At 42.0% G+C, this 23,200-nt stretch overlaps 1 protein-coding gene across 1 annotated transcript; it reads left to right on the top strand.

Moving 5' to 3' along the window:
• Positions 1-450: 450 nt before the first annotated feature.
• On the top strand, positions 451-7,470 carry LOC143693284 (chemokine-like protein TAFA-4; the record flags this gene model as incomplete). The annotated part of the gene is made up of 3 exons (XM_077173275.1): positions 451-634; positions 4,501-4,625; positions 7,459-7,470. Coding segments are annotated over 3 exons (321 nt in total), but the record flags the coding sequence as incomplete, so codon positions are not given.
• Between the last annotated feature and the right edge of the window lie 15,730 nt (positions 7,471-23,200).

The following is a 23,200-nucleotide window of genomic DNA, read 5'->3' as shown; positions in this document are numbered from 1 at the left end:
CTCTTGTATTAAATATTATCCTATCCACTGAGTTCATTTATGAAGGGAAAGATCTAAATATAAAACCTGATGGATGTCAGGAAAGCAAAGGAAGATGAGTGTGCTCTTTTTGCCGTCATCATTTAACTGATTGTGCCAACCTGGTCTGGTTTTGTAAGGGTGAGGGAAGATAGATTGGGAAACTACTTATAAAAACTAATTTCATAAGAACAGTATATAAACTCAGGGAATGATCCAGATCCTGTTGGAACCCTGGCTGCTGAGAATTTTAGGCTTTCTGTGCTGGCAGACACTGACTCCCAAGAGAACACTGCATTTGACCTGAGGCCATGGAGAAAGCTTCTAGAAAGCTTCACCTTCTAATAAGATGAAGGCCTCCTCATCGTTCCTCCTTGCCACAACAGTCATCCCGTTTCGATGGTTTCTCACAGGCACTGATGTGTTTTTTCTCTCCATGCCTTACCTCTGGGACTGTTAGGGCAGCACCAGGTGAAGCAGGGGACGTGTGAGGTGGTGGCCGTGCACCGGTGCTGCAACAAGAACCGGATCGAGGAGCGCTCCCAGACCGTGAAGTGCTCCTGCTTCCCGGGCCAGGTGGCCGGCACCACGCGGGCTCAGCCCTCCTGCGTGGAAGGTGAGAGTGGCCTTGTGATTTCAGGCTTTACCTCAGAACCTCGGGTCCCTCCCCTGAAGATTCCCTCCCAGGTGTGTCAATCCCCTCTCCTTTCCCCATCCTGACCCCTCCCAGCGCTGTCTGTCAGTCCTGGCATTCCAGAAGGGTGTTGAGTGATTGGCAGATTCAAAGGATGCCCTCTACCCCTGGGGGGGCATTGGACACGGTTTGGGGAGTTCTGTTGGAGCTGCTGCTGGATTCAGAGGCCTCTGGGCCAGAATAAAGCTCTGGATCCAAACCCTCCATCAGAACTGACTCCTTTCCTTCACCATCACCTTAAAGCTTCTCCATCAGGGGAAAACCTGAGGAGCAGACCCTCTTAAGGGAGGAGGCTCCATCCCAGCACCACCAGAGCTCCTGCAGGCCTGGACTTATCCCCATGTGCCCAGCTGCAGCACCCAGCCAAAAATGTCTGTGGGGTGAAACACCACACACCCAGCCAGCCAAGGGTGTCTGTGGGTGAAACATCACACACCCAGCCAGCCAAAAGTGTCTGTGGGGTGAAACACCACACACCCAGCCAGCCAAGGGTGTCTGTGGGTGAAACATCACACACCCAGCCAGCCAAAAGTGTCTCTGGGGTGAAACACCACACACCCAGCCAGCCAAAAGTGTCTGTGGGGTGAAACACCACAGTGCCATTATTTGGCTTAGCACCAAGGGCCAGACAAGCTCAGGCACATCCTGTCCAGCTATATTGGTAAATATTCCAATAGTGAGAGCCTCTGCTCACTCCTGCCTCCTTAGATTGCTTGAGTTTATTCTCCTTGATGTCTGACTTCCCACTGCCTCAAAAAAGCGTAATCCTTCCTTTTGTTAATTTTAGAGACATCTCTGTGTGTTGATGATAATGAGCCTGTGCATAAATCTTGGTGTAATTAATCCTCTTAATATATGTGCTGGTCCATTTCATGTCTGTGCCAATAAAACTTCTTAATTTTTTCCCGCAGAAGAATTCTCCTCTAAAACTAGTTTGAAAGCAGCATAAGCCAAGAAATTCAAGCTTATGATATTAACTCTTCCAGATGTCTTAAGACTTAGTAGCTTGGCTAAAAATTCACTGGATAATAAATGCAACCCTGAGACTGGGAATGCAGATGGAGCTGGGACATCTGACATGGAGAGCTTTTCTCTAGATCAATATTTCACCATTTAATTTGCCTATTTTTTGTAGAGGTTGCTGCTCATGTTAAGACAGACTTTTTCTTAATCTTAAAGTTACCAAAATCCCTCATTTCATTAATTCATAAGCAAGATCCCATTTTTATTCTTTTGCACACAAAATTGCAACCGGTTCACTTAAACGTAAAAAACAAAAAGCTCCTAAGTCCAATTCTAATCTTGTATTCAGAAATATTTAGTGTCAGACATAGAACTGTGTTCTATGTGAATGTAAATATGTTCTATGTAAATCTGTGTTCTATGTAAACGTGAATCTTTTTTTTTGATTTTTTTTTACCTATTACAAAGCTGTCAAAACAGGTATTTTTAAAAAGTAGATTTAAAAAAAATTTTAGATGCCTAGTGTTTTTATGCTTTATAATTCAGCAATACAGTTAAGTTTAACAGTGCATTTTCTTAGGGAGTTTTTTTGTTAAATCAGAAGTGTCTTCTGCATTTTTAGGTGACATCAAATAGCAGAAATACTTTTACATGTAACAGATAGTAGAAGTCAGGCATTATTTTAAACTCAAAGACAGCAAAGGTGACACTGTCATTCTATGGCAGAAATATATAAATACTGCAGAAGCTTGATTCAGTCAACAGTTGCTGAAGGATTTTAACAGCTGTTTTTTTATTCAAGTATAGTTGCAATTAGGTGCAACAAAATATTATGAATGTAAGATTTTGACTTTTCAAGTGGAAGCCTTTGATTCCCCCTCACTCCTTAGGGTAATGCTTTAGCAGGCTTTGCTTATTTTTGCCAGCATCTGGGACTGGAGTGAGTTGCTGCAGCACAGAAGCTGAAACTCCCTTTCCTCAGCCTCAGGATCTGATGTATTTTCTCCCACTCTGTACATTCCCTTCAGTAGACTCCTACACTGTGAAAGCAAGAAATTGTTTGAGTCTTCATTTTGCATACTACAGACTCATACAGACATTTAGGGGCTTTTTCCAGCACCTTTGTCCTGAATGCAGGCTTGTTTCATTTGCCCGGAGTTTAAAGGAAAGGATACACCCAAATGATATAATTATTTTTCCAACAAAACAAAAATTTATAAAGCAACTGGCTTGTAGCTTTTCTTAATTTTTATTGAACTTCAGTCCTTATCCCGTAGTGGTGACAATTTGCAATAGGGCAGCAATCTCTGCTGTTTATCTGTTGATTACTGCTGTGGTTGGTCCCTGGTGTTCCCAGCTGAAATCACCCAGCCCTGCTCCAGGAAGGATCATGGTGCTTCCTTCCTTCCCACACCCCCTTGTTTTGTGTTTTTCTCTGTGCCCCGAGCCCTGTTGGGTGTTGCCATCTTCTCTGGGTGTTTTTCATTCCACCTTTACTGACCTTATCAGAAATGATCTCTCACCTCCCAGGAAGCAGAGTCAGGTTTCACCCATTTTTTGTCCACAATCAGTCAGGTTCTTGACTGAAGCATGCAAATGATCTGAGACCCAGATGACTGGTGAAAGTTCATACATTTATTTTGTAATGTTATAAGACTGAAATATTTAGTTTATAAAAGCCAAAGCAGTGTTCCAGAAGTGTGTTTTTTCATAATGCTTTTCAGTAAAAGTGCAAAACAAAAGTAATTGAATGAACATTTCAGCAATATCCTGATGTCAGCTTGCCTGCTTGACACCCCAATTTAAAGGTTGCAGAAGAACAAATATGTCTTGAAATTAAAAGGGAAAAAAAGTGCTTTACAAGAAGTAGACTCCATTATTTTTGTTCATCTCATCTGAGTGTGTTATCTTTTAAGGCATGCGATTCAATAGTTTGTGCACATAGTAGCATAATGCAGACTAGCTGAATCCACATCTTAAGCCATATTTTATTTTGAAATCCAATATAGATTATGTAGGATTGTGTACTGATATATTTCATAACAATTTTCTGGGATTTGATGAGTGCCATGAACAAAGCAAAACTGAGAAATGCATGCAGGTGTTTGTGCTGTTGTTAACAGCAGGTTTATAAGGTCATGACTCATTTCTTAAAATAATAGGCATGGTCTTAATAGAAATTGGCTTAAAGGTAGAGAATTAATAAATTTGCCCAGTTAAGGTGTACAACTGTGGCCTTCCAAAACATATTGCAGAAGTGGCAGTGTGACTGCAAATGGATTTTTAGTCAATATTCTAGTGCTTGCCAGAGGTTTCCCCATTCTTACCTGCAGTATTTGCTGGCACACCTCTGGGGTTTACATCTCTGTGCAATTCTATTTTCTCACCCAGTGCAGGAAGAAACTGGGATTTCTCTGTCCAATCTCCCATATACATGTATGGATTAAAGAAGAAGCCTCAGCTTCATTCCCCCTTACAGCAGGTTCTTGATTAAAGCATGCAAATGAAGGAGAAAAGTCATTTTTGTAGTCTGTGGAGATGGAAAGGCACTTCCAGAGGTCAATTCAAATGTTGGAATCAGTCTCTGGTGGTGCCTGCCTCTTTCTCATTTGGATATGGCATTTACCCTTCTGGAGAGCTGGTGAAGTGTTCAGCCACTTTTTAACCTCAAACACACTCCATGTAATTAACTATTAAACCAGTCATTGTTGATTTTACCTTTTGAAATCAACTAATTGAACATGGCACAGACAACCTCCCTGCAAAAAAACCCAACAGTGATAAAAAAAGATAATGTTTCTCTTTCCTGCTTCTTTGTTTTTTAGCTTCCATTGTCCTGCAGAAGTGGTGGTGTCACATGAACCCCTGTTTGGATGGAGAGGACTGTAAAGTACTACCAGACTATTCAGGTTGGTCTTGCAGCAGTGGAAATAAAGTCAAAACCACAAAGGCAAGTACAGAGATCACCTATACTTAAAGGTGCCAGTCTTCTGATTGGTCTTATTGCATTGTATCTGTGGGTGTGAGCACCAGTCTTGGCCTTCTCAAAGTTTTGGAAAGCTGTGATTAATTAGTTGCTCTCAGAGAGGAAATACTAGGTCAGAGCTGCCCCTTCACTCCTGCAGTCACACTGAAAATGGTCCTGATTCAGTCTGCAGTGAGCCAAAGAAATTGTTTCATTGTGCTCAGTGCTAGAGGGATAATCATGTTCCATAAGCAATTCTTCAATTTGCAGGCTGAGTACAGGGATCCAAGATCTTTACCACTGTCACATAAACTTAGATTCCTGTGCTGGACAGCCTTTTATCTTTTGAAAGTACTAGTCTGGCTTGGGAATTATTGGGAACCTGCACTGATGACACTGAGCATCACTGGAAGTCAGGCTGGTTCAGAATATTTCTAATTACAGACCACCCTGTAGCTGGCCTGATTTGCTTTTTTTTAAACCAACCCTTTGCTATGTCATCTTATTTCTTAATTAATGGAGAGAAAATATCATGTCCTCTGTCTGCTTGGCAATTTAAAATGAGTTCAGTGCATTGAAGTTCAACAAGTCACAGCAAACTGCATGTCTAAATACATCATAAACCAGGAGTCTTTAGCAGGCAATAGCAAGGAGAGACATATGCTCAGCTTTTCCCTTTACAGCCTCTTCTAGCTGGGAAAGAATGTTCTTCATTAGCTTACAGTCTGAGTTAATAAGCAATACTGTCACCAAATGTTGTTTAGTGGAGGCTGCTCTGAGGAGTGAAAACTGCACTAATTTCTGCATGGATGAGAGAAAATTGGATGTTTTGGGCAGCTGTGGTGTGGCACTGGTGGTCTGTAGACATTGCACAAAGGAAGTGGCATCCCTGCTCGTGGCAGGGGGGTTGGAACTAGAAGACCTTCAAGAACCTTTTCAACCCAAACCTTTCTATGACTCTATGGCCAGTGATATTTATCAAGTGCCAAAGATGTAGTCCATAGCATGCCTGGGTCCTGCTGATCTCCTGTGGTGGACACTACACCTGGAATTTAGCCTGCAAACTCTGGAATCAATGTGGATAACTGGGACTCAGTTACTGCAAGATAAAGATCACCCTCAGCCTTTCAGTTTTTTCCCAGAGCTGATTTTTAACTATTCATTTGTAGATCAGGCGTAGCCTTGTAGCATCCACTGAAGGGTGAGACTGGTGAGTAGGAGTTCTAGATGTTGTACAAGACAACTTCATCTCTGGACATACCAGAAGAGAGCTGACAGTTTATACCAAAAGGGCTTTATTGGAGAAGAGTGAGTCAGGTTAATTATCCTTGAGTGAGGGTTAATTATCCTTGATGCCTTGGACAGATACTCGAGGGGTGGGGGGCAGAACAAAGACTTTTATATTGGCACTGATGTCTGAATTGTCAGATCCTCATTCATGCAGCTGCCTCTTCCTTCCTCTGGACAGCTGTAAGGAAACTAGAATGGAAAGACAAGTTCCCTTGTCACAGGGAAAAGGGAAGATGGTGTAACATATTTTTATTTTGAAATGAACCAAAGATTTGTCTCAGATCAATAAACAAAATATTTCTTAGGTATGTTATTAAAATTTTACACAAAGAGAGCTATTTCAACTGTCAGACCCATAGCCCACATTGTTCAGCCACCTGTGAGCCTCAGCAATGGAATGCTCAAATCAAACACATCAAAACCCTTTGGGACAATTACAGAAAGTGAATGCATCCATGATTTTTTTCCAGTTTAATAGTTGCCTTATGTCTAAAACACAATAGTTGAGATCCATTCCATACTAATTCTTTTTCTGTGTTATGCACCAGAGATGATCTCATTACCATTTAAATTTGTAATCAATTTTTAAAGCTTCTTAAGACCCTGGGATCAGTGCTACGTGGGACAGTGGCTTCCACAGGTTAATTATACACTGAAAGAGGAAATGTCATTTAATCAACTTTAAGTCCTCTATCTTCTTATTCCATGAAAATAAGCAAAAAAAGGGTGACTAAAATATTTGAAGCAGAGGAGACTGCTGACACGACTCAGTGTTTAGATGAACAGTTAGTGTCTGAGTGGGACAGTTAAAATGTGCAAATCTGAGGAATTCGCATCTTCCATCAGTTCCCTCAGGGAGGGAAATAAAAACTTCTCTATGCTGAGTGTCTGTTTGGTTTTGTGACACATGTAGGCACTGCAGAGCAGAGCTGACAAAGCTTTCCTCCTTCCAGCTGCCTGTTCTCATCCATTTCCAGGACAGGAAATCCAGCAGGACCCTCCTCACTGTGCAGCCAGAGCTGTGCCCTGTGTGTACATCAAGGCTTGAACATGTCCCTGCAGCCCCTCCAGGGTCCTGTGGGAGTTCTGCTGGCTGGGGGAGATTTCTGCTGCAAGAACAATTTATTCCCATGTGCTGCCTGGTCCCTGATTCCCTCCCATAGGATGGACCCCTGGGAATGGGCAGCAGTTTGCATGAATGGCCCTTTGGGATGTAAATCCTACACTTGTGCTGGAGGCATTGGTGTTGGGAATGACATGAAGCAAAGTAAAACAGATGTTCAGGAGAGGTTGGTGGCAAATTTAATGGTGAACTGCCATTTCTTTATCTGCAAATCCCCCTCATGCTATCAATAACATGTAATTGACATTTCTTTGGAGATTCTGCTTCTCTGATATAAAGGTGTGGCTGGGGCAAGTTCATTTATTGTCTATTCATGTGCACAGTTCTTTTGCAGTAACAATGCACTTGATATAATCCTTTTTTTGGTCAATTCTGTGTAAGTAACTCTTTCTTCTTCTTTTATAGGTAACACGGTAGCCGAGGCTAAACCTGAGGGCCACTCCCAGAATTATGGCACGTGGAACTGTTCCTTGGCTGTCACACAGAGACCCTTTTTTGTCATGCTGTTATTGCCTTCACCCTTTGAACTTGCAAAGGAGTTGGGAAAAGAGACAGCAACTGTGGCTTTCAACTTTTCAACTGTGGCTGCAGCTCCTGAACCTGGATTTTGCTGTTCAGTGGTACATTACAATCTCACAAGAAAAAACAGGGAGATTTGGTTCTACCTGAAATGCACCTTGGATTCCCAAGGATCTGAGACCTGGCTGAAACCAGTGGAAGAACACACCTGAGCTTCTCGTGGTGCACCAAGGATAAGACTTTCCTAATGACACAAAGATATGTAAAATTGTTTTAAATGAGTTCAGGTCATGAATGTAACTTAGGGGATCATAGAAAGAAAATGCTGATGTTAGAACTGGTACAGATGATCTCTAAGGTCTTTTCAACCTCTATGATTCTATGGATTTGTCTGAGGTGTTTCTTGCATACAGTACAACATAAAAATACAAAGCTGATCCCAGTGAATCGATGGGACTGTGTTAGTAAATTATGTCTTAGTGTATTTTCAACTGTAATTTAGAACCTATCAAGGTGGTATGAAGGTGAAAAGATGGAACTTATAGAATTAGTAGCAATTATTGTAGGGCAAACTTTGGTTATAGCTGTGCAATTAGATTTATTTCCTTAGATAGTTCTAGGTAGTTTAACCTTTACATTCATAAGTGATGGCAGGAAAGCATGAGGAAGAGATAAAATTTGAAAGCAGGCATAGTTTTTCTTGTCCTAAAATAAATCCATTCTCTAGGGGAATAGCAAAGTATACATATTCCTTGCCTCTTTGAATCTAGATATGGGAAAGAATTTAGCCATTAGCTAGAAATATTCATTGAGATGCCTCAAAAAAAGGAAAGCAGGCTTGTACTGCATAAGGAAGGCTTACTGGAAGGGGAGTAATTTGTTTGGATTTTCATTGCTTTGGTTATATCCTAATAGGTAACATACTTAAAATTCATAAGCAAAATTCTAGATAAAAGTAAATTTTCAGTTTCAATTAGTTCTTGTTTAGAATGATTATAATAATTAAATGTCCAGTTCCTTGACAGACTGAATTTCCAAGTGGTTACATTTTGAGACACGTAATTGTTCCCTATTATTGTAGATGCATTTCATGCTCTTTTTCTTATTTGCCTGTTAGAGATTTTTTGTCATCAGTCTTCATAAATAGAATAGAGGGTAGAGGTGAAGCTGTAGCCAGTCTGCTTCCCCTGACATTGCAGCAGGCTGAAGTGCAGTGGTGCAGATGAACTGCTGGTGACCCAGAGACAGAAGTCATTGTTATGCTTTATGTAAATATTGGGGTAACAATGCACATCCAATTTTTATATAGACTGAAAGGTGGGGAAAAAAAAAAAAAGCTGTCTAGTACTTATGTAAGTGATTGTGCATAAGCTCTCTAGTGTAGGGGAAAGGTCCCATCAGCAGTGGGAAGCTGTTCAGGGTCATCATAATTATTAACTTCTGATTTGCTGGAGTGAGTGGGAGCATTCAGCCAGTTAATTCCACCAGAGTCAGTGGTGGAAGGATCTGGCCCTGTGTTTTTTTTGGTTTTGATTTCCTTGGTTTAGGTCACTTTCAATTGTGTATTTGATTACAGCTGGGATCATAGTGGTCATTGTACTCAGTGATAAGCAAACAAGAGATTTTCTGCTCTGTGCTTGGACAGCTGAACAGTTAATAGACTCTGCTTGCCCTAATGAGCTCTACATTCCCAATATTTTTCCGTTGTTTTGATTTTCTGATTAAATTTTAAAATTACCTTTACTATTTCTATTGTTTCTCTGCATATATATTCCTGGTGTCATCAGGGAAGATCCTTTTCATTTGCTATTTGTACAGTATTGACCTGTAACTGGAATTTATTTATTTTGGTAAGCGTTCTATGGTGATGCTTAGTTAAAACCATTGCTGAGATGTTCTAGATGGGGAAAAAAAAAAAGAGTTTTAGAGAAAAGTTGTCTATTTTTGAAGGTAAATACAAAGAAAACAAGTTACTTTCCAGTGGTCATATACTGGATTTGTGGTGGAATTGAGAGCAAAACCAGAACTTCTGTAATTGAGTCCTACCCCAAAGGGGTGCAGTATGTCACATACCCTGAAATGGCCCCTGGAAGATGCTTTTGCTGTCACTGAGGATAGGGGAAAACTACAACATAAATTTGGTAGCATGGGATTATGAAATATGGCCCAAATGAATGACTTGCCTTCCTAGAAGCCCAGCCCATGGCAGAGATTTTCTATTCCTAAAGGAGCTTTGTTCCAGAGGATCTTGGGTTGATTTACAGCCTTTTCTGATTCGTTGCACAGGGGCTGTGATGTGTGCCTGCCTCTCTTTTTGGAGCATTGCTGCTGCTTCCAGTGCTGTTGTCTGGCATCTGACACCAGCTCTGCCCTGCTGCTGAGAGGCAGCAGAATTAAATCTGAGCCAGCTGCTCTGCCAGTGGAAGAGAGAGATCCATGCCTCAGATCCTTGCTGTGCTCTCTCTGGAGCAGTTTGTGTCTCCCTGCTGGTTCTGGAAGAGCAGTTCTGGTAAGCAGCAATCCTCACCAGCTCCTTGCAGCCTCAGGCTGCTCCCTCTGTTGAGCTTCTGGGGGCCAAATCCTGTGGCTCATCACACCCTGGGTTTTGTTTGGACAGACACTCTCCTGTGCTGGTTCAGAGACAAATCCTCTTGCTCTAAAAGTGGCAATCAGTGTCTTTCCATGCAGTGTCAAACAAAGATTATTGCAGACACTCACTTCTCTGGTGATATGTTAATATCCAAGCTGAACTGATTCATCTTCTGATTATACCTTTATCTTATTTATTAACTGTGTTCTTTTTGTCCCTCATCAGGATGACCCTGATGCCTTTCCTTCCCTCCAGGTGCCATTTGAGTAGGCATAAAATAACTGTGGCTTTTTTATGGCCTTTTTTCTCCCTTCTGCCTGTCTTTGTAGCCCTCCTTGCAGTTTTGGTGAATATTTTTGAACACAGGTTGCCAGAATTATGTGCTTTATTTGGCATCTGCCATTGCTGGTTCTTGGGAGTGTTGAACACTGCCAGGACTGACTGGTGAGGAGCTCCATCTCCATCCTGTCTCACTTTGGGCAGGAAGTGCCACTGTTCACCCCTCAGCCATTCCTTACCACCATCCTTCTCTTCTCCCAGTTAGATAAGGAAATATCTGTGGTATCAAAATAAATGCTTGAATATATAGATTAAACTAGATCTATGGCATTTTATTTATCTAGAAATTAAATTATCATAATATAACTCCATTCAAGGTTTCCCTTGCATCATACAACTCTGTTAAATCCATGATAGATTTTTTCCATTTTCCATTTACCTCTAAGTCTTATCTTCAAGGATTTTTGTTCAAATCTGGATCTAAAGAGAGTGGATAAATTTTTTACACTTGCTGTAAATTTTCTCAAGGGTTAGTTTATAACAAACCTACAACAATAGAAAATGACTTTGAAGACTCACAGTTTGCTGGCAGACTGAAAAGACCCTGAGGTAAGAGAACAGTTAAGATTTCTGTCATAACAATAGATGCCTCTATATCTATGGAGATAGAGATGATCCTGTAACAAATATTTGGGATAAATTAGTACCTCTAAACTGTAGTAATGTCATTTAAAGAACTGCTTTTTGCAGCACAGTGTCTCTCAGCAATACATTGGGGTAATAATTCTGGGCAAACTCAGAATGGATGTGCTCACCTTGGAATTTGGAATATATTGGTTATGTTCAGGAGGGTGGTTTTTTGAAGGTTAAGGCTGCAGGGATTCTCCCTGCCTGGAAATGAGAGTCCTACACCTGAAAACATGAAGTATGTACTGTTTTTCACTTCAGTTACCTTAGAGTTTCAGAACCTCATTTTCAAGAGCAGGATTAACTAAACAATGATAAACCTTGGAGCTTTTTTTCTAAATGATGACTTTGCCTTGATGAATAAGCAGCATATCTTCAAATAATTTCTTTTATGTTTTTTGCTTAAAAAGACAAACTAAAAAAGTGCCTGGGCAGAGTTAATAGCTTGTATTTTAGAGTCTAGATCTCTGCTGTGTGAATACGTCTCAGTTACCAGATTTTTGTAATTTGCATGAAATTTCACAAATGGGGGTTAGATTAACAACATGTACCAACCTTCAGGAGACCTTTTGCATTTTATAAAGTACCACAGGTTTATTATGGTTATGAGGACAAAGTCACCCACCAGGAGAAATTGAGTGAAAACACTTCAGGGGCCATTCTGCTGTGCTCTGTGTGTATGAGTGTGACATTCCCATTAATACCTAGAAATCACATGCACTCAAAAGAAGAGCAGTTTTGGTAGCATGTTTTATTGGTAGCATATTTTTATTACAATCATTTATGCAAAATGACAGTCAGTGAAATGTTGCCAGGAAAATCACTAAGGCTGCTCTGCATGTGGAGGCTCAAGCCTGTGAAAAGCCACTGTTGCATTTTACCAGCACAAGATGGGTTCTGGAAATGAATATATATTTCTGGTCTTTTGAGATGTAATGACTTGTAAAAGGTGCAGGCATGAAGGAGACTTACCTGGAAAATCAGCTCTGTTTTCACTCTCCTGTCCCACTCCATAACAGAGAAGAAAATGCTTGCACCTTCAGTCTGTACACTTTTCTGGGCTGAAGCTCAGAGATTATAAATCTCTTCTAGCCAATGTAAGTTTTCCATTTTGGAAGATGTCTAAGATCACAAGTGGTGAAGCAGTGATGTTATCAGGACACTGGGCTTTAGCTGAAATGCAGGTACCATATTTCCTTGTGGTTATAAAGCAAAGTGAGGTACCTCAGGCTGCTGTGAAGGTTGCTGATTTAAAGTTCTCTTAACTCTCTCAGTTTTCTGTCTCAGCCATAACCTGCATTGTATCTGCCTCATTGGGGTTATTTAGGGACACTGGATAATCCAGCACTAGCAGTGACTTCTTAATTTTGGGATGTAATTTTTTATCTTTTTGGATGAAATTTTGCAGTACTGGCCCCACTTACATCCTTAGTGTTTATGCATTGAAGCCTCCAGCAGAGAAACAGGAACACAAATGTTTTGTTTGCTTACTGGAGCTGAGCTTCACTTGATCACAATCCATGCTGCCATGAAGTTGCAGCCACATTTATACAAAATTGTATAAATCATAGTTATTCAGCATCCCTTCTGCTCTTTAGTGCTCTCTCTGGGTGAAGGTTTGGGGCTCCCATTCATGGCTCTTGGCTATAGAATCCTGATTTGTGTTCTTTGCAGTTCAAGGTTGTGGGTGGATGTACTTTTTTTCCATTTTTTTAAAAAACTTTGAACCACCAGAGAGGCTTTTCACAGAAATGCCTTCCAGTCAGGACACTTGTTACTGGGTCTTCTGAGTAGAGGGAATGGTTGGCTCAGACATGAAAAGAAATCTGAGGGGCAAAGTTCATCCAACCCCACAAACGCTCTCAGTGTGCCAGAAGAGTGGCAATGTGACATGGGTAAGATAACTTTACCTCAAGACACTTCTTGTTATTGATACAAAGCATTATTCAAGGCATTTCAAGGACTCTTAACCTGTGGCCTTCATATGGCTGAGGCCTTAGAGAGCCACAATAAATTGCAAAATAATTTTCATGCAACTTAAAGGAACATCTACGAGGCCGTCCATGAGCCACCATGAGAAGGAGATGAACATTAAAGCAGTGGAAAAAGAGCCTAAAAGGCAGCACAAAATTAGGTACAGAATCTATTTATCTGCTGTACAGTACTTTGCAGATCCACCCAAGCTCATCATGCACTGGGTGATTTTCCAGTTTACAGAATCACGATGATTTTTTCTTTACCACGTTTTTCGACAAATATTCCCATTGCTTAAAATTCACCAGAACAAGTGATTTGCAAGCAAAATTGTCAGCTGTTTGCTTACCCTTTAAATTAAGTAGCTCACAAAGTAATCTACTACAGTGGTAAAATCAATGTAAAATGCATTACTCTAACTCCCAACAAAATAAAATCGGTGCTTTGTAAAACAGCCCTGCTATTCACAGGACTAAACTCTGCTGTCACTGGGATTCCTGTGGAACTCCTGGAGCTGATGAGTTCACACGGGTGCAGATGAATGCACAATGATGTTCTCTCTCTGCCTTTTGAAGATGTGCCTGCAGTCAGCAGGAGGCATTAGCAAATCCGTGAGGAATAGTGCAGGAAGAGCAGAGCAATGTACTGCTGCTTTCAACAACTTTTACAGGGCCTTTGGAAAGTCATGGGAAAAGTGCTTGCTCCTGCAGTAGCCCATGGCTTTCAGAGCCTGAGGATTAGGTGCTGCCCCTGCAGGGAGCACGAGTGCCTGCCCAGGGTTAGCAGTGAGCTCAGGGCTTCTTGGCTCTCCTTAATGCGCATTTTTTACACAGGGATGGTGCAAGATGTAGTGTGGCTGTGCTGAGTGTCAAAATGTGGATTCCAGGCCTTGCAAAGAAGAGGCCAAGGGGGCACTCACGCCCTCAGATGGATCAGGGGGTGTGTGAAAGGACTGAGCTCTGCCCCACATGGTGCTGTGTCCAGAGACGTTCTCCCTGTTCATGTGCTAAGAATCCAATCTTCTGACAGCAGGAAAACACAAACAATTGCAGAGGGGATGTGAATTCCTGCAGCAAGGGCTAGAAAGAACGGTTTTTGTCACTTAAAGCAAAGCAGACAAGGTAGCACATCCCACAGGACACTAATGAGCCACCTGATAACACCGAGTGCACACCTGACCCCTTGACACGGGAAGCGAGGATGACAGATGTACTGTCAAAATACAAATCTGTCAACTTCATCATGTAAATCTACCCACAGATGCTTTACAGTAGAGATCTGAGGGCAAACAAACATTTTAACTTACAGAGTAACCTTGTAAACAGGAACTTTTTACAAAAGACTCCAGTTAATAATTTATGAATTGTAACAGTGTCATGAGAAAAGGATACTGAGCACTGATTTTTGGCATTGAATGACAACAAAGCCAATTCCCCAGTTTCCACAATAATGATGCACTCACTCTTCTAGTGTTGGGGTGTATTGATATTCATATTGCATTTGCATAAAATCCTGTCTCTCATCTTTTATATTATTCATTTGGTGCTTTCCATCTCTTTCCCAAATGTGTTGAGTTGTTCCCTTAAACACACAGATTTCTATTCTGCAGATTTCTGTTCAGAGTCACTTCAGGATGCTGTTTTGCTCTTTAATTAGGTCTGTAAAGAATTTGGTGCTTAGATCAGGAATTAATTTTGTTTTCTTGTTTATAAGTAATTTATTGTGACCTCTTGAAATGATAGCATTCACCCTGTGTGAAGACAGTTAATTTTCCAAGATGTGACAAGCACAGTTTTTAATTAGATTAGGGTAATCATGTCAAAAAAGGAACTTTCTTTTATGAAGCATAGGAATATTTGCATTCTTTTAGCAAAACCTTTTTTTCACATGAATGAAAATTAAGCCTAGCAACGAACAAATCTGGAGTGTTGGAGCTCATGCAAGGAGAAATTTTTTGAGCTGTTTACAATACCTTTCAGGCCTCTTCTTACAGAGCTGCATTTGTGGTACATGTTTATTTATGATTAATGTATCAATATTTTAGTTTCTATTTTAGAGAGGCTTTATCCAAATATCTGTAAGCATTTTTGCAGGGAAACCTTTAAATATGGATTGGGTATAGCTCTAAATGTTGTGTCTTTTCCCCCCTGTACCCTTGAGCAGTGATGGCACAAATCCAATCCCTTTTGGATGTTCTCTCTTTGGGGAGAGACCCTGATGGATGGGGAAGGCTGGCTGGGCTATGGGGGGAAGTTTTTCTGGGTTGTTTTGACATGAATTCATGAATGGAATCTTGGTTTAGCCATTGGAGTTCTGGATTCACAGCATGCAAAAGGTGTGGGGTTTTCAACACGATCCAAAGCCCCCATAAGCACCTTTGAAGATATTTTAGTTTATAGCTCTGATGAGGTTATTTGAGTCTGCCAAATCAAATCAGATTTTGCTGCTCCTTTAGAGAGAGGTACTTCTGTAGATCTGTGGTTTAATGGGCTGATGGCACTTTCAGAGATGCTACAGTTTTCTGAATTGCTGCAGGTGCACTGATGGGTGAGACCCTATAGGCCTATTCTGAGCCATTAATGCTCACCACATCAGGAATATTTCAACAGAGTTATGTTCCTGGATCATTGATCTGCTGATCCATAGGTGTGCAGAATTATGTTCTGTCAGACAAGCTGAAAGAAGCAGGAATGTTTTCTGTATTCTCCAACAATATTTTTTTTCCCTTATGGGAGGCCCAATTCAAGGATTGCTTTGGAGATTCTAGAGGTGCTTTTAATGAAGGAATGACATTATTGAGCCTACCAATTGTGTTTTACTTGCTGGATAAGTAGATATATAAATTTATAGACAGATAGATCTGCTATTCATATATATAGCCTGTAAAATTATGAACTATTTCCTTTCTTAATGTTTTTTTCCCACTGCGTATTATGTTCTGGAGTGTGATTCCCTGTATCCTCAGATCTAGGACAAATCAATATTTGATGACTGATGAAGTCACTCCTTTAAATTTTTTTTTTTAAATTTTTTTAATCTGTCAAGTTCATCAATGTCCAGTTCTGCACCTTTGGCATTTGGCTCTCAGCTGATTTCAGGGATTGCCCAAGCAGGAGGCTGGGAGAGAGTGTCACCAGCTCGAGAGGAATGCTGGATTTGGTGCTGCTCCTAGCCAGAGTCCTACCATGGAGATTGTGTTTGAGATCCAGCTGCAGGTTGTGACACACAGGCAGTGCCAAACTGGTTGAATAAATGCAGATAGGTGGGTAAATGCAGTGGATATCCTGGTGGGCACCTTTATCCATAGAAATCCTGCATGAAGGATGGAGCCCAAAGGTTTTCCATCAATGTTGGAAGGCAATTCTATCCCCCTCTGCTCTATTGCTTGTGACAGTGGGAGCTAAGAAGCCAGGGCTGTTCCCATCCTGTCCCCAGGGCACAGGTCCAAGGAGAAGCCAGACTGGTGATTCCCAAATGTGGATTCCTGCAGCCCAACTGCCTACAAGCCAGTCTGCTGTGTAGCAAGCAGGTAATGTGAGATGTAAGAGCTTAGCCAACTTGTCTATCAAATATTGACTGTGTGCAACTACTGTGAGGCTTTACAGGCAGGGGAAAATTTGGCTGTGTGGTAAAAGCTGCTGCTATGCTCATTCAGCCTGAGATGTAGAGCTAAATTTTCCTCATTTCTGTTCTCCTTTCCCTTCCACTCCTTATATCCAAACTGTGCATAAACACACATTCAAAAGGCAATGAGAGACAGTCATTAAAGCCTCCTGCACTGCTCTTGCATGGACAGAATTAGATGAGAGTCATTTATCCTTTCCAAACAGCACAATTTGTTCTTCAGGAACGTTTACAGTATTGTGCAGCCGGGGAAACTCTCCATGAGAGCATTTGGTTCTTACAGACAGGTGCTGCAGAATGGTTTCCTCTAAAGGGCTAAAGGTTTGCCAACTGCTCTGTAGCTGCCACCAGCTGCCATCCTGACACAGCAGAGCCACCCTGGCAGGTGTGGGAGGCTGGTGGCTCCCTGGTACCCTCTCAGCAGTCTGTGGTGGCAGAGCTCACCGTGGAAGGCCCTGGAAGGGTTTCCTTTCATGCTGCTGGTAAGGCTGTTACTCTGAGCTGCAGCATGCATGGCACAGCAGAAGTTGCATTATCACTTTTCTGTTGGCCCTGTTTATAGCTGCTGCTGGGGTGGATTTGCATCAGGGGCAGGTGAAAGCATGACTGGCATGTAAGGGAGAGCCAGTGTCAGGGGGGAGACAGGTGGAGATTTTCCAGTGGCAGAGGAATCAGCTGCTGGTTTTCATTCTTCTCCAGCACTGGCTTAGCCAGCTGGGTGCTGCAAAGGAACAGGGAGAATCTCATTTATCAGTATTTTGCTTATATGCATGGCAGGGATTGAATGGGATTGAATGCACAGTGCTGTGCTGCCATCAGATTGCAGGAAGGCAGAGAAAGACAATGCTAGATGAGAAACAATGTAAACACCATTTTTTAACCCCTTTCTAATTTTTCTGAATAATCTTAATATTTATTGGTGGAATCATAGAATAACCTGAGTTGGAAGAGACCCACAAGGATCATTGAAGTCCAACTCTTGGCCCTGTACAGGACGGCCCCAGAAATCACACCATGGGCCTGAGAGTGTTGTCCAAACACTTTTTGTAGGTTAGTGTTAACTGAAGGTGAAATGCAATACTTTATTACATTTATTACATATTATGAGTGGCAACCCTTTCATTTTCATGTGCTTACTAAATAAAATGCTGGATTTGCAGAGGCATTTCTTTATAATTGAGAGTATTACGAACAATCTGAAATTAATTTATTCAGCTTTATGAGCCAACTTTTCTTACTTTGTATTTGGTTTCTGCAACCCAAGCAGACTGTCTTCTGTGGCCCTGGAGATGTCTCTGCAAATCTTAATAAATCCTCAAACTTCAGTTAATGTCTTCTGTGCATTAGTCACATGTGAGTTTAATCGCCATTAGGAGAGCCCATCCTGGGTCATGGAGCCATTTCCCTTGGAAATAATTACCCTCAGTTGCAGCATAATGTGTTAATAGAATTGCTTTAAAGCAGGAGAGCAGCCCCATTAGCACTTGTCAGTGCTCTGTGTATTTTCAGGATGTCTCTCACTTCTTTTGTGAGCCATTAGAACCACAGGGCTGGGATGCAGTAAATAGTCTGGTGCACCCTGGCAGCTGTGAGCGATGAGCTGACAAGTGATTTATCCAAAAGGAGACACCTGACACTCCAAAGGGGGCTGTTTCCCGGTGTGCTGGTCCAGCTCTGAGCCCTGGGGAGGTGGGCTGTGTAACTGCTGGTTCCTGGCTCTGCTCGGGGTGCCAGAGCTGCTGAACCAGGCACTGCACCTGCACATCCCAGCAGTGCTCTATAGCGGGATTTTCTTAGCTCAGATCACCTCAAAACCAGAAAATGGGAAGGAAGTGTGAGCAGGAGGCATCTCAAACACATAGGAAAGTGTGCAGGTGCTGTCCCAGCAATCCTGGACCTGCCTGAGCAGTGTGGAGCTGCTGCAGCTGGCTGGAGTGAGGATACCTGTCCCAAACCTGCACCACCTGGCCAAGGGTGTGTCCTGGGGAGCTCTGGGCTGGGCTCCTTCCCATGGAGAAGGTGACTGACCCCACACCCTGTAGAAGATAGAAGAGAACAGTGCAAGAGGCACAAGAAGAGAGGAGCTGGCAGCTCATTTGGCTGCATGATGGTTTTGCTCAGAAACAGCATCTATTTTCCATGGCATCTGCAATCTTCCTTCACAGAACTCTCTGTTCATTACATTAAATTGGAAGCAAATGTAGAAAATACGTGACTGTGGTTCAGTATATATTTTCATTGCTTTGCTTTTGCAATTAACTTGTTGGCATAAAAGTCATTATCTGATGACATTTGGGAGCAAAAAAACCCAATATTGTCTGGGGCAGAGGAATCCTACCCATCTCTGCAGCAGGCATCAAGACAAACACTTCTCTGGTTTTGTACAAACAACCTGATCACTTTTTTTTTGGCAATTTAAATCAGCTGATATCATCACCATGCTCCAGCCTCCATCCCAATGCCAAAGGTTGATAAGTAATAAATGTTCAAGTCAAAGCTGACCCTATGCAGGCCTCCCAGAGCTTCAAAAAAGCTCACAATATTTCAGCCACAGCAGGTGCATTCTGTAATCCTTTATTAAAAACTCCTGCCACACATCCCCCCAACATGTGGTGGGGTCTTATGCAGATTAAATCTGACATGCTATGAAGTCACCACAACCTTTTCCTTACTCCTAATTAAAGCAAAGAAAGCCAAGAAGAGAATGAAATACTCCTGAAGAGAAATGTGAGGCAGGTGGGTAGGAATGATTGCAGTGTGTGGCAATCACTAGGCGCCAGGTTCACGAGATGGGGAAGGTGCTTGACCTGCTGTTCTTCCTGTGTGTGTGCTTAAATTAAATTGTAGGCTTTCTGTGAGAGGAAACTGACTTTGTTTAATTAAAAGCCTCTCTCCTGTTCTACCTGGACTTCTAATTCCAGGGTGATGTGTAGGCACACGGTGCTTTGTCTTCTCAGGGTAATTAGACTTAGTAATGCAGTTGTCCTGTTTACACTGTAAATCCCCCTAATGATAAATGGAGTAGACTTTTGGAGAAACTCTGATGATACTTCAGACAGGCAGAGTGGGTGATCTTTTCAAATAACTGGTGGGTAGAAAGTAAATCATTATCTGCTAATAAGCCTCTGATTGCTGGGTGTTTTATCCTGTGGAAGATTAGGGAACTTGACTTTGCTTTATTTCAGTCCTGGCTGTGGAGCTGAAGCACGAACAGGAGTAACTGGTTTGTATATGGGTGAAATTGTGACCTTGTGTCTTGAGAATCTCTTTGAGAGTTCACACACTATGGCAGAAGCTCTTCTGTGGTGCTGGTGAGAAAAATGTGACAAAAAGGTTTTAGAAATGGATATTCTGCAGTAATACTGGGGGCAGATTCTGTGTTGTGAAGCACCCAGTGACCTCAACCAGGTGAGAGGACCTGCTTAAACACTCTGTAGCCAAATAACAGAAGACCTCTGTGTCCCAAAACCCCCACAGCATCAGGAGAGAGAGCTGATTAAGGGTGGAATGAGGACGTGCTTTTACCCTTGTTTGCAGGTGTGCTCCTGAGGAGAGCAGAGTGTGCCAACTGCAGTCCCTGACTTCTGCTGAGACAGGGCTGGGGACCAGGAGGGGGAGGTCACTTCAGCTGTCAGATTTCAGAGACCAGAGACTGCTCAGCAGGGAAGAGATGAGGAAACATATGGTGTGGTGGGAGGAGGTGACAGTGGCAGTGAAGATCAAGAAATATAACGAGAAGCAAACTTTTTGTGGGGTGCTGCCTTTAGCAATGCAGTGTCAGAGGGCAGGAACTGGTGAGAGCGGGGCTGCTTGTGCAAAGGGGAATCAAACAGGGTTAAAGACAGGAGCTGTGAACAGGGATGAGCCTTGGGAGGGAAATTGCCTTCTGCCAGGTGTGTTCTTCCTGTGGCATGTGTCAGCCTGGAGGCCACAGGAGCTGTGGTGTGAATTGCAGGAGCACCCTGAAGATGGATGTTCTACATGCATTGGTTGCTCTTCAGAGGAATAAAACTGAGCCCTCTGGTTATTCTCTAGGTCTGATTTTGGTTCAGCAGGGGACAGGAGGTATTTCCTGGCATGGTTGCATGAGTGCAGCCCTGGGAGGAGGGAATGGCCATGGGAGATGTGCCACCAGCCCATCATGACTGGGGCTCACTCACTGGGACCTTGGGGGCAGCTTGGGAGGAAACAAGTGGTGAGGAGTTCCTTCAGTTGGACTGAATCCCATTTCCCCTTGCTCTATTATATTTCAGCTACAAGGGATGAGTTGGGTGGCATTACCTCTGCTTGTTTTGTGTTGTGTCACACTGGCATTGCAGCTGGTGTGGCCTTGCACAAAACAATTCTCTCTGCAATGTGTGATGCTGATCCCAGCTGTGCTCAGCCCACCAAAGAGAACTTGAGGAGCTAATTAATCATCACCATGTCCACTGACCATGCTCAAGAACTTCTGGACATCTGAATATCTGCTACAATTTGTTGTAGAGTCCTTGTGGCTGTTATGGCACCATGGGAATGGTTTCTTAACTGCTGAGAAATTCAAGATTTGAAAAGTGCTGTTATCTCAAATTATGACAGCAACCCAAAATCTCAACCATTCTTATTCATCAGCTGAGGGAATTTAAAGGGAGGAGCTGGCTTAGTTGAAAAAAACCTGTTTCAGTAAATTGCAATTACTGCAGTTTGAGTTCAGACTTTTTAAAATGTAAATGAAGTATTTGCTGATCATTATAAATTTCAAAGGAAGAAAGCAGGTCTATGTGAAATTCAATCTGTTTCAAGTAAAAAAGTATATTGAAAAGTAGTTTAGGTTACAGATTTTTTTTTCTCCCCAGCTAACAAATTTTTGAACAATTCTTCATTTGCAATGTTTTGAATTAGGTGAAATGGCATTTTCTGATGTTTCCTCAAAAAATTCCCAAATTGTTTTAATGATCTAACCAACAGCACTCTTCTGTGGCTTTTTGCCAATATGTTGGTTTATGTATAATTATACTGGAATTATATTAAAAGTTTATTTCATAATGAAAATAACCTCAAGAGAAATGAAAATGGATACAGAGTTGCAAATGAAACACTCTGCAAAAACTGAAATTTGCTCTGCGAGGAAATCCGTGCTCCACTTTCAGGTCTGAGACGGTAGTAAATTGAGCACAGAATGTTTCACAGACAGTGTCAGATATAAAATATATTAATCTTGTCAGAGAGTGTACTAACTCTCCCAGATTTATGATCAGGTGCACTTAAGTGCTGTTCTTCTCATTAATCTTGATTTACAAACAGCCTTCAGAACAAGGGGTCAGAAGAGACAAGAGGCTCATGGATGTGTTGCTTGGATAACTCACCTTCCCCTGCTGCCCTGTGCCTTTCAATGACACCCTTCCATCTTTAATTACTGAAAGGTCTTTAATCTTGTCTGAGTGAGGGCAGAATATGATGAATGTGAGGAGTTGCCTGTGCTACTCTGGGTTTGTTTTTTAACAAGAGATGTCATGGATGTTGGTGGGAACAGCAAGAGAATCACATCTACCACAAGCAGGACTTGATGCTGAGGAAGTTCAAGAGGAGAGGGATGCACTGGGAAGGGAGGGAAAACAGCAGGAGAATTATTGAGGGAAAACAGCCATGTAGAAAAAATACAGTTCCTGAAGAAACTGCATTTTAAAGTCTGCTTGACACACACTCCATGTATAAAATCCTGTTCATCTGCAAAAGAACATCCCTTTGTAATTCTTAAAATTATGGAGAGGAGGAAAACCAAGCTTTCACAGGAAACAAACTGGTAATTCCACTAGGTGATACTGGAGACAATTCAGTCTGCCTGCAGGCTGGTGTGCTAGGTAGGATAACATCACCCTGGATTCTTGTCAAGGTGCTTAACCTGGAGGAGTAAATAACAAACCTCCCAAATCTATCTGTAATTTGTAATAGGAATGGAACAAAAGAATTCATCTGATGAAGCTGCAAAACTGCCAGATGTGAGAAGGTAGGTTTATACCAAATAGAAATAATTTCTAACTTCCTCTCTGGTATGGTCTGTCATCTAAAAAAATGTCAAGGATGGGTTGAAGCATTCAGCACACTCTTGCTGCTCTTGCTTTGCTGTACTTTCTCTATGGGTATTAACCTGCTGGAGCATCTGTATGTTGTGGGCAAGGTCAGTGGCAGTGTGAGCTAATGGGCTCTGTAGTTCTTCCAAATGGGAGTAGGAACTCATGACATTTGATATGTTGAGGGCTTTGGGAAGAGTTTTGGCATGAAACAGTTATCTGGGTTGTGAATTTAGGTCAGGAAGTAAATCCACTTTAAAGAAATATGCCTGAAGTGTACCAGAGTCAGGACTTGCCTGATACCCCCTAGAAAAATATTCCACAGCTATTGATAAAACCCACCTTATTTTCTTCACAGCTCCCCTAGGTGCTTTGTTCTGAGCTTTAAGACCTCTCAAAATCTCAGAGATGCCATGGGGGTTCG

Source organism: Agelaius phoeniceus, unplaced genomic scaffold (assembly GCF_051311805.1).
Source record: "Agelaius phoeniceus isolate bAgePho1 unplaced genomic scaffold, bAgePho1.hap1 Scaffold_532, whole genome shotgun sequence".
Lineage (NCBI taxonomy): Eukaryota > Metazoa > Chordata > Aves > Passeriformes > Icteridae > Agelaius > Agelaius phoeniceus.
The sequence above is the reverse complement of the archived record's forward strand: the minus strand, read 5'-3'. Positions and strand labels throughout refer to the sequence as shown.